Source organism: Thamnophis elegans, chromosome 6, assembly GCF_009769535.1.
Source record: "Thamnophis elegans isolate rThaEle1 chromosome 6, rThaEle1.pri, whole genome shotgun sequence".
Lineage (NCBI taxonomy): Eukaryota > Metazoa > Chordata > Lepidosauria > Squamata > Colubridae > Thamnophis > Thamnophis elegans.
In genome coordinates this window covers 77,232,043-77,243,456 of record NC_045546.1, presented here as the reverse complement: position 1 = coordinate 77,243,456, position 11,414 = coordinate 77,232,043, and the positions used below count along the sequence as shown (strand labels likewise).

At 45.6% G+C, this 11,414-nt stretch overlaps 1 protein-coding gene across 1 annotated transcript; it reads right to left on the bottom strand.

The window, feature by feature from the left end:
• Nucleotides 1–263: 263 nt before the first annotated feature.
• On the bottom strand, nt 264–10,632 carry IRX4 (iroquois homeobox 4). Its single transcript, XM_032220288.1, has 5 exons — nt 10,588–10,632; nt 8,626–8,877; nt 6,032–6,138; nt 2,173–2,498; nt 264–997 (listed from the first exon to the last, which is right to left on the bottom strand). The coding sequence occupies exons 1-5, from the start codon at nt 10,630–10,632 to the stop codon at nt 264–266; spliced, it is 1,464 nt and encodes a 487-aa protein (XP_032076179.1).
• Nucleotides 10,633–11,414: the final 782 nt, after the last annotated feature.

The following is an 11,414-nucleotide window of genomic DNA, read 5'->3' as shown; positions in this document are numbered from 1 at the left end:
CTCTCCTTGAAATCTCCAGCCGCCACTTGGAAAATGCCCGTTCTGCTCCGCTCCTTGTAAAAAAAACCTTTCCTGCCCAAATCTCAAAACTCTCCCCCAAGTCTTTCGAGTTCCCCGCCAAGTCAACCAGGCCCACCCCCCGCCTGAGCTGGGTCCGCCAGGTCCGAGTCTTTCCTCGCCTTGCCTACCCACCCACCCACCCACCCCGCCAACCTTGACATCCAGGGAGGCGGACGGGACGGGACGGGACGGGGGCTCGGTCGTTAAGAGCAGAACATTTTGCTGCCCGCTTTGGGAAAAGCCAAGAAGTCTTTGCCGGAGTCCTGAGGCCCAGCCAGGCCGGCCAGCTGCCCCTTGGCCCCCAGCGAGCGCCCCAAGGCCCCCGTCTCCAAGAGGGAGCCTTTGGTGGTAGCCCAAGACACTGTGGTGCTGTTCAAGGCCTGGTTGAGAGTACTGTGTCTGAAGAGAGGGTCGTGGAACACGCCGTCCACCCAGTTCCTGAGGTTGGCCACGGGAGAATCCTTCGGGGGTCTCTCCAGGACGCTGGCCGCCTGCGCCGCCCCGACGCCGCTCGCCGCCCCCTGCTGGCGCTTCAGCATGCACGAGGGGTACTCCGCCTGGTTGAGCGAGGTGGCCGTGTGCGCTAGGGACCAGATCCTCGGCTTCCCGCCGCCTTCGAGGGGCGGCGGCTGGGGCTGGTAACACGGCTTGGCCTCGCAGCTCCTCTGCCTGGCGTCCAGCAGCTCCGTCGCCTCGCAGCCTTCCGGCCCCGAGCCGGGCTCCTTGAGGCAGCTCTTGGCCCTGTCGAGGGGGCTTTCCAGCGAGGCCGCGCCCGTCACCAGGATGGGTTCCTTCCTTGGCTCGTTGGCGCACGCGTTGCTTTCCGCGTGGCCGAAGGGTTGAGTCTTCAGCTCGCCCTCCGAGCTTTCCGACTCCAGTGGGTCGTAGTCGTCGAGGTCGCTTAGGCCCAGCTCTTTGTCTTCCTTCCCGGAGGGCTCTGGGAAGAATAGAAGAGGGGAAACGCTGCTTAACTCATTCACGTGTTATCTAGTATTTGCTGAACGCAGTGCCTCTTGTTTAAGAGAGCCTGGCACAAATCATTCCCAAGAACCCCTGGTCTCAACGCTTTGGGGTTTTCCTCCGAGTCTAACTGGCGAATGGTCAGTCACTATTTTGAACTGGTTACTAGGGAACGTAAGCTAGTAGTCACTTGCTAAAGTCGCAAAGCTTTAGGCAACGTTTAAAATGGAGGCATGCATTTGAGGTATTCACTCTAGTTGGAAGTAACAAATACTTCAAAACTATTTATATCTACCACGCTTTTCCTCTTGCGTGTGTAATTTTACATCTCCAAGTCAGCTCCCAGGCTTGGAGGAGTAACAGTTGAAACAATTATTTGATACCTATCTCTCCCCCTGCCAGATTAAGCTTGGCACACAACTTTCATTCCCAGATAAGTACATTCCCATCGTTGCACAGCTGAGAATACCAGTTTCCCAAAGGATGCTATACAGAACTGGCTATAAATCACGCCTTCTAAAGAATTATTGGATTCAAGAACTATTTGCTGCTCTTAAAAAAAGTGCATTTGCTTATGAGGTAGTGGATGGATTTACACCTTGATTGCAAAAGATTTAGTTTAGATTTGTTTAGTGTTAATCATGGTTAATTTGTTTTGGTGGTGTTGGTATAGTGCCTCAGCACATCAGGTTAGTTTGTGGGGCTGTGGGAAACATGGATTAACTCGGAAATTAGGTTTAAAGCATGTGTGAATACAGCCACTGAGTTGTTAAGGGTGTTGGTTTGTGCAATGCAACTGCGAGGCTATTGCCTGTTAAGAGGGAAATTTATCCTTCTATTATCAAATATAATCTAGAGTGTCCCTTCACAGATATTTTTTCTAGGATACCCTGTCCAAGTGTTCCCCAATAGTTATGTGCACAATCCCAGGAACAGATATTGCGTATATACTGCATATTCCAATTTGCTATGGTGAGCAGAAGATGTCAGGAAGCATTCCCCAAACTGATGCCTCCAAATGTACAGGACTATGGTTGCCACCATGCCAGGTCAACATGCCATTCTAATCCAGTGGATCCCTGGGTCAGCAAAGCTAATATAGGAAGAAAAAAGTATAAGCTTGCAGTATTCTAAAGAATGGTTAGGAGATACCCTCGACTTTCTCATTCTTTAGGTTCTCCCCTTGACCTTCTCCCTCCTCGTCCTCCTCCTCCTCCTCCTCATAGGGTCTTTTCTCATCAGCACATTTGTTCCTTGGGGGCCATGTCATTTTGTTCTCCTTCTTGAGCCTCCTCCGGGCGTTGGCAAACCAGGTGGAAACCTGTGTCAGGGTCATTTTGGTGATGATGGCCAGCATGATCTTCTCGCCTTTCGTTGGGTAAGGGTTCTTGCGGTGTTCCTGCAGCCAGGCCTTCAGGGTGCTGGTTGTTTCCCGAGTGGCGTTTTTCCTCCGCGTCCCTCCATCCATGGTGCTATATCTGTGGTTGCAAAGTGTGAGAAAGAGAGGACGGGTGCTTAATAGAGCTACCTTTTATTCTGACTGGGGAGAATGTTCCCACTGCTGCTCATGGAATCTAGATTTTTCTAGCTCACGAATCGTTCACTCAGAGGATAAGACCTGTAAGTACTCAAGATTTATCCAATAAACTATTGCACTCTGTAGAGGCATGTGCCTGAACTCTGGAGTTTGCTGGGGGATGAAGGGCAGGGCGATTTGAAAGTATCACTGTATTCAGTACAGATTCCTCAGGGAAGGATGGATCAGACTACAGCAGACTAAAGAGCCAAGGTGGCGCAGTGGTTAAATGCAGCACTGCAGGGATCAGCAGTTCAGCGGTTCAAATCTCACCGGCTCAGGGTTGACTCAGCCTTCCATCCTTCCGAGGTGGGTAAAATGAGGACCCGGATTGTTGTTGGGGGCAATATGCTGACTCTGTAAACCGCTTAGAGAGGGCTGAAAGCCCTATGAAGCGGTATATAAAAATCTACTATTGCTATTGCTAGATGGTTTGCCAAAGAAATTTGGCCTTTGGGAGGAATTAGTATACAGTTAATGTAAAAGGAATGCGTCAGAAAAAATATCCCTTTTGGGGTGCTCCTTCTCTCTAGTAAAGACCTCTGAGTAACCTCTGCATGCAATGGTAATAAAAATATTTCCTTTTATTAGTGGCAAAATACTCTCATTCTCATGTACACACACAGACACACATACACACACAGGCATTGGAACTATGCCTGAATATTTAATATACATCATCTAAGGAAAGGTCACCTGTACCCACTGGGCTTAAAAGGTTGAAACAGTGGAAGCGGGGATTCTTGGCACTTGTTCTTTTAGAAAACAAGCAATAACGAGATCAAAGATAAAAAAAAAGGTTTGTTTAACATGATGTTAAAAGCGGGGTGGCGGTGTCAACTTTATCTGGATTCATGGGAAATATTTGGAAATCTGCCTCTGAAAGAAAGAGGGAAGTATACATAGGGATGAATTAAGGATTGATTCTTAGAGCAAGTTCACACATTCAGGTGCCAGTTGTGAAGCGTGAAATGCTCGGGTGTAAAAATGCGATTTATGCATGGGAAGCAGTCGAGGGAAGGAAAGGATCATAAATCACGAAGAGAAAACTATAATTAAATCAATGCTGATTGACCAAAATGAGGGACATACCTAGATTTAAAGCTAATACCACCTTACAATCTCTTTAAAATATTTGTTTGTTCATAGACTTTAAAGACTGCAAAATTCTGAAGGGGGGAACAACTAGACAGGGATTCAATCACTGGGGGGATGGGGGTGGTGGAACCAAGGCTTTCTTCCATAATCAAAGCCTACTTCTATTGTCATTGGATGACTACCATGTTCACAGGTTCCCTGTCTAATCTGTGGAAAGCTCAGGTGCTCTAAAACTTTCAGGCGTGAACTTCAAAATATTATTTTGTGCTGGACTCAGAGATACCCCGCAGAAGCTGTTATTTCATAGCGCCTGTGCAGATCCTTAAATCTTCCATGGATATAGACTCAACATGGTCAACTCATTACCCAAGGTAGATCTGGCTCTTGATCAGTGAGAGATTGATCTTTGTGTGATCAGTGAGGTATTCACCTCAAAAAAAAAAATATAAATAGGAATTTAGAGCCGAGGTGGTGCAGTGGTTAAATGCAGCACTGCAGGCTACTTCAGCTGACTGCAGTTCTGCAGTTCGGCTGTTCAAATCTCACCGGCTCAGGGTTGACTCAGCCTTCCATCCTTCCGAGGTGGGTAAAATGAGGACCCGGATTGTTGTTGGGGGCGATATGCTGACTCTGTAAACCGCTTAGAGAGGGCTGAAAGCCCTATGAAGCGGTATATAAGTCTAACTGCTATTGCTAATTTAAAAACAAGAGTTGTAAGGCCAGAGGGATAAAGAGATTAGGAGAAAGTTGTGGGTTTGTGACTACAGACAATAAAAATGTCTATATGGAAATGAAGACTGGGAAGATACACAAGTAACTCTCTGGAATTCTGCAAGTAGTTTCCATTAAGGATTTGCTTTCTCTGGCTTCCTTCTTGGACTGCGTGTAGCAAAAACCAATGCATGCATGTTCAGAAGTAAACCTCAATTCCCTGGGAAGTGTGTGAACAATGATCGTGGTAAATAAATGCAGTGGGACTTTTTGAAGATGATATTCCTGTAGCCATTGGAAGTGGATGTGTGGGTGAACTGAATGGAATCCTCCAGGTCTTTTCATCTGTCATACACAGGACTGAGATTTTTTTTTTTTAATTAAGTAAATAGGGTCACTTTAAAGTCATATGCACATACGTTCACATAGGCAACAAACATTACTTGGCTACATCAGTGCATATATAACTTTTTTGTATATCCTATGCTGAGCAATGGGATACTGCCCCTTTTGATTGACAGCATTTCAAACCCTTATCAAACCTTTTAAGGCAGGTCCATTATGACCCCTACATCTGTAGATGCAATTATGATAATGGATTTTCTAAATGTCCATAGTGGAGGGGGGGGGGATGTGATCAAATGATGAGCCGAGGTGGCGCAGTGGTTAGAGTGCAGTACTGCAGCCATTTCAGCTGACTGTTAGCAGCAGTTCAGCGGTTCAAATCTCACCGGCTCAAGGTTGACTCAGCCTTCCATCCTTCCGAGGTGGGTGAAATGAGGACCCAGACTGTGGGGGCAATATGCTGACTCTGTAAACCGCTTAGAGAGAGCTGAAAGCCCTATGAAGCGGTATATAAGTCTAACTGCTACTACTACTACTGCTACTAATACAGTTTTCAGCCATTACTCTCCATCACCGCTAGGGCAAACATTCCCATAGCTGAAAGCCTGGGCTTTTCACAGGGTGGGAAATCCATTCGTAACACTTAATGGGGGGGGGGGGGCTACACCTATCAGGGGATGAGTAATCCCATCTGCACAAATGACCTCTCAGCTGTAGGCTAGAATACAAGAAGACCTGAGAAAGCAGAAGTCAGCGAAATGTTTCCTCATCTCAGAATAATAGCCTGTATTTTAGCTTAATATATTTTGCATGCACCAGTAGCAGCAGCAGTTAGCAGTTAGACTTATATACCGCTTCATAGGGCTTTCAGCCCTCTCTAAGCGGTTTACAGAGTCAGCATATCGCCCCCCACAGTCTGGGTCCTCATTTCACCCACCTCGGAAGGATGGAAGGCTGAGTCAACCTTGAGCCGGTGAGATTAGAACCGCTGAACTGCAGATAACAGTCAGCTGAAGTGGCCTGCAGTACTGCACCCTAACCACTTCGCCACCTCGGGCTCCTGCTACTCCGGATATTACTCATCCAGGTCAACATTCAAGCATTCAGAGATTTAGCATAACTGCTCCACGTTTATAAACGGTGATATCCACTCCCACAAAGACATACAGTTAAGAGTTGTCTTTAAACCCAATGGGGGAGCAAACAGCCAGCGTCCTCCATCAACACCCCCCCCCCCGCCCCCTTGTCTTGCCTGGCAATTAATAGCTGTTTGTTTCTTACCTGTCATATTGATACTGACTGAGTGTGTGATCGTAGGGATAGTAAGCAGCCGCCTGGGTAATGCCCGCATGCGCAGATCCACTCCCATCCTTCGAATCAAAGCTATTCTAGAACAGGAAAACCAAGGATGGCCCCATTAGCTCACCCCTTTCCCTGCCAGGAATGGGAAAGCAAAGCAAAGCAAAGCAAAGCAGGGAGGAATATCTTCTTCCTCACAAGGAAGACATAGATGAGAACAAGACAGCAAAAAATAAGAGTATTTTTCCCCCCCCTAGCTAGAAAATTCCATACTGATTACCAGCCCAAACTCATGCCTGTTTATTAAAAAAAAAAACAGGTATGTAATGGGTATTTTTCCAAATCAAACCCACACCCTTGTACTTAAGAATTAATTGTATGCATTATATCATTCAGGGGTTCAAAACAGATTGCTATCAATGCAGTAAATCATTAAGCATAGGCAAATGATCTTGAAATTGAAAACATCATAGTAGACCATTTTAGAAATAGATCTAGAAGGTTGGATCGTTCTAAGTGTATTTGTTTGGGTATGAAGAAGGATCTCTCTCTCTCTCTCTCTCTCTCTCTCTCTCTCTCTCTCTCTCTCTCTCTCTCTCTCTCTCTCTCTCTCTCTCTCTCTCCCCCTCCCTCCCCCTCCCTCCCTCCCTCTCCCTCTCCCTCTCTCCCTCCCCCCTCTCTCTCTCTCACACACACACCCTGCTTGCCCTTCACTGAGCACAGTACTATTCACACTGACTTGCAATTTCCTTCCACGAATTAAGAGATTAACACAATTTCCAGTTTTCCCAGGAAATTCTAGCTCTCTATCAAGCCACGAATCCCCAGATTTACTCTTCTTTGGAACCTGAAATTCTAAATCGCAGTTCTGAACCAGGTTGAAGCTGAAGGTTAAGCAAATGAAACTTCCAACAGCAGTGGAGGTATCAGGCTCCAACTTTGTTCTAAAATTAAAATTAATTTTCAGCAGACTAGATTCTTTTGCCAGCTCAGTGGAAGGAGTTCAGCATGTGATATAGAAGATTGTGATGAATATGCATCAGGACTGCAGGATAGAAATTGCTGTATAAATGTGTGCAGTGCAATGCAGTGTAGTGTGGGGTGTAAGGAGGATCGTATGTTTTCACATGCATTCATCTGTGGTTACCAGCCACTGATTATATTAGAATGTCTGTAGCTGATGAAGTGTGTCTGTGGGGGGGGGGGGGAAATATAGTTAGGATAGATTAGCAAAGGTAAGGGAATAAGAAATGATACTAAATTATATTTGGGTTGGCGGAAGTACCATCCCAAGGAAACATAAACTGAGATTTAAAATAGACACACCAATAATAGTAGAAAAAGAAAGGAGGAGAGAATGAAAGGAAGATGGGGGAAAGAAGAAAGAGGTGGGATGGAAAGGAGAGAAAGAGGAGGAGAGAGGGTAGAAAGGGGAAGAGGAAAAGTAGGAGTAGGAGAAAGGCACGGGAAGAAGGAAGGGGAAGGAGAGGAGGAAGGAGGAAAGTAGAGAAGGGAGGGAGGGAGAAAGGAAAGGGAAAGGAAAGGAAGATGGAAGGGAGAGAAAAGGAAGGAGAGAGGGTAGGAAGGGAAAGATGAAGAGTAGGAGCAAAGGAGAGGTAAGGGAAGAAGGAAGGAGAAAGAAAGGAGAAAGGAAGAAAGTAGAGAAGGGAGAGAGGGTGAAAAGAAAGAGGTAAGGAGAGGAGCATGGAAAGGAGAGAAAGAGGAGGAGAGAGGGTAGGAAGGGGATGAGGAAGAGCAGGAGTAGAAGAAAGGTACAGGAAGAAGGAAGGGAAGGGAGAGCAGGAAGGAAGAAAGTAGAGAAGGGAGGAAGGGAGAAAAGAAAGGGAAAATAAGACGGTGTTATAACAGGAGGAAGGGATGGTAAACAAAGCAACCCAAACTGTATATTATAGCCTATTAAATGAAATAATAAATGTATAAGAATGATAAATGTTAAAACACTGGTAACCAAATGACATGCTATATGTGATGATGGGTTTTTCTTTCTGTTTTGTTTTTTGTTTTTGTTTTTTTCATTGTTGTAGGTATGTATTGTCTATGTAACAAAATAAATAAATAAATAAATAAATAAATAAATAAATAAATAAATAAATAAATAAATAAATAAACAAATAAATAAATAAAAAAGAATGTCTGTAGCTGACTGTGGGTTTCCATCCATACCTGCATGTAATTGGATTGGGGAAGATTGCCCAACCCCATTAACCTTCCCCCATCAGGTGTCCTCCAAGTGTGATGGACATCAGTTTTCTCCAAGTGTTCCCCAGGTCGAGGAAAAATATCTGAACCACTGGCTGTAGAGGGGGTAAACTGTTCTGTTACCCCAAATTTCTATCTTTTTTTAATGCTAACTCAGTTCACTTTTGAGCTGGAGGTTTACTTTCTAAGATCGAGCTTCCATCCCAGCCCTAGAGGCTGATCTTGAGATCTAGGTAAGCTAGACTGATGTCCAATCTAGGTTTCCTGAAATGGTTTACTAAGTCTCTTAAGAATAGCAGGTAGGAGTTGTTACTTGCCTTGAGAAAATTCAGGGCATAGCAGCGCCAGAGACTTACCAAGGAATAGAAAGCAGATGCCTCTGTCCCATAAGTGACATAATTGCCATAGCCTTGAGTGTTTGTGTAGGGATTCCCGTAGACTCCCAGAGCAGCTGCTGAATTGAGTTCATGCCTCGCTGTGGCCAGAAGCCTGCTCTCATATACTGGACAGTAGACAGGGGTCTGAGTGGAGGGGGCTGCTCCTGAGTCTGCCAAGGACCTACCACTGGTCTCACAGCAAGTGGATAAGGAGTTGGTGGTCATCAGGAACTAGAAGGAAGAAAGAACGGGATAGTGAAAAGGAGAGAGACCTGGTTAGTCAATGAGGCTGGTTATGCCGAATCACAGAACTTAGTTCTGGAGCAAACATTGCCACTGATTTCAAGATTTCAAGATAAAATTATTTTGCAGTTTCTCAAAGTTAATACACCTGGAATAAACTTGTTCTTCTCCCTTTTCTGCCCTCAGGATAGGCATGTATACATGTCCAATCCTGGGGTTTTAGAGTTAACATCATCTCATCTAGGGTAAAAGAATGTTCTTCCACTCAAATGAAAGAAATAGGAAAGTGGTCATCTACAGCAGTGTTTCTCAACCTTGGCTACTTGAAGATGTCCGGACTTCAACTCCCAGAATTCCCCAGCCAGTGAATGCTGGCTGGGGAATTCTGGGAGTTGAAGTCTGGACATCTTCAAGTTGCCAAGGTTGAGAAACACTGATCTACAGAATCCAATCCCAGCAATAGTTTGAACTCTCAAAGATCACTGTGCATAGCTGCTCAGATACAGCAATATGTCCTACTCAGCTCAGTGGGTTAATTATCAGATGATTGTTCTTAGGGGCAAAATCTAATCTGGCTATGAAGAAAAGTGTGCATGGAGTATATAGCTGCTCTCTACAACCCTTAGAAGAAACCAGTGAAAGAATTGATCTGGCTGGAATAAGTATTTTATATATCAGTTTATATATCAAGGAGAAAACTGTTTATACGGATACTGGCCGAATATTACTCTTCAAGGTTTCAAGGTTTATTAGCATTTGTATGCCGCCCACTCCCTAGAGACTCTGGGCTGACTCTTGGGCCTTCTTCATATCATGTTCACCTTAAATAAAAGCTCCTGAGTTCTTCTGGGAAATACGCTTCCAGGCCCTTGGTGAAAATCATTTAATAATTGTTATAACAGCCATTCCAGGATTCAAGGACCATTGAAGCCACCTGCTTGCCTGGAGCAATAGATTGCTTAATCTAAAGATGCAGAAAGCCTTTCCACCGGAGACTGATTTTGGTGGATCTGAAGCAGAATTGCCTGCCCAGTGGGTTTTTTGTGGGTCTGCTTAATCCACCCAACCCTTTCTTTCCCAGGTGCTCAATCATATGGATTGACCGAGCCTTCCTTTCTGCCCATCTGCAAGGAGAAATGAATGGAATTCAGCTGGAAGCCCAACTGGTCTGTTTTCCTGTTGGCGCTGAATACTGTGAGAATCAAACTTCTTACACATTTACTTAGGATTCGACTTCACTGAGGACTAAGCAGGACTTAACACTGAGTAGATAAATGGGATTGGGCTGTTACAGTGCAGTTTCCCTCCCAAAAAGTTTACCTCTTGTCTCTTAACGTTCACAGTCCTCTCCACCCACCACCCATAGATTGTTTCCAACTGAACTTTATTTTGGATTGATGGGCGATCTTACTCAGAAGTAAGACTCACTGACTTCAAAGGCATTCCATTCATAAAATATAATTATCAAGGTGGAAATGATTTTTGTTTTCAGCTTCCACATTTTTATCCTGCAGTCCTGGATTTAAGTGGTTGTTTTTTTTTAAATTTCAGTGAAACTTACTTTCATATATTATATTGCTTTGTAGAAAGGAAAAAAAAATCAACTTTTCCATGTTTACCTTTAGTGGGGAATTTTGGAGGGGGGGAGGGGAATTCCTGCGCAATATTTGGCTATGCTCTCTGTAAGGCTGGTCTTACCTGGGGTGCAGATGAATAAGGGTATCCAAACTGCGGGTAGGACATGGCAACTGGAGGGCTCTCGAGGTTCTGGAAGCAGCAGCGGAAGTGTTGGGTCTGGGAGAGTGGGAGGCAGGCTTACTGTAACTTCTGGTCCAGATGTGTGAATAACTCGGGCTTCCAGGGGCCTTAAGAGTACCAAGTACAAAAGAAATGCGCTGAATTTTTCTACTGACGTTGCAATTTTTTTTAAATTAAAAAAAAAGTGGCATGGATGTATTTCCCCCCCTCCCCTCCCGCCGGCACACAAATGCAAATCACAGTTGTAAAGAAGAACTGCCTAAGAAGCCGGGCAAATGGCGCCCTGATATAAACACCATGCCTGCCTTACTTACCCGCACTACATATTTTGCCCACCCACAGGCTCCGGAAGGCGGGGAGCGGCGGTGGTGGCGAAAATGACCCGTCTCTCCATCCGCAGGTCCAGTCCCAGTAACACCTGACGCCAGGAAAGACCGCGCAGGACCTTCCCCCGGTTCGTCTGTTTCGTTTGTGTTTTGGTTCCCCCCTTTGGGGTAACTGCGATTTACTCCAAGGCAGCGCAGAACAGCTCAAAAGTTCGCTTTCTTGGAGGGGCGACCGTCTCGCCCGTGGGTCACTGCAACGAGGCCCAAATTCGACGGGGCCGAAGTCTGTGGGCGTCCCGAGGGAGCCGCACTAGGGCGAAGCTCCCCCCTCCCCAAAAAAAGACTTCGGAGCAAGAGGAATTTACGTTACGCTCGGACTCCCCAGCCCTCCCCCCCCTCCCCGCGTGCGTGGGATCACTGAAGGGTGGTAAGCACTTTTAA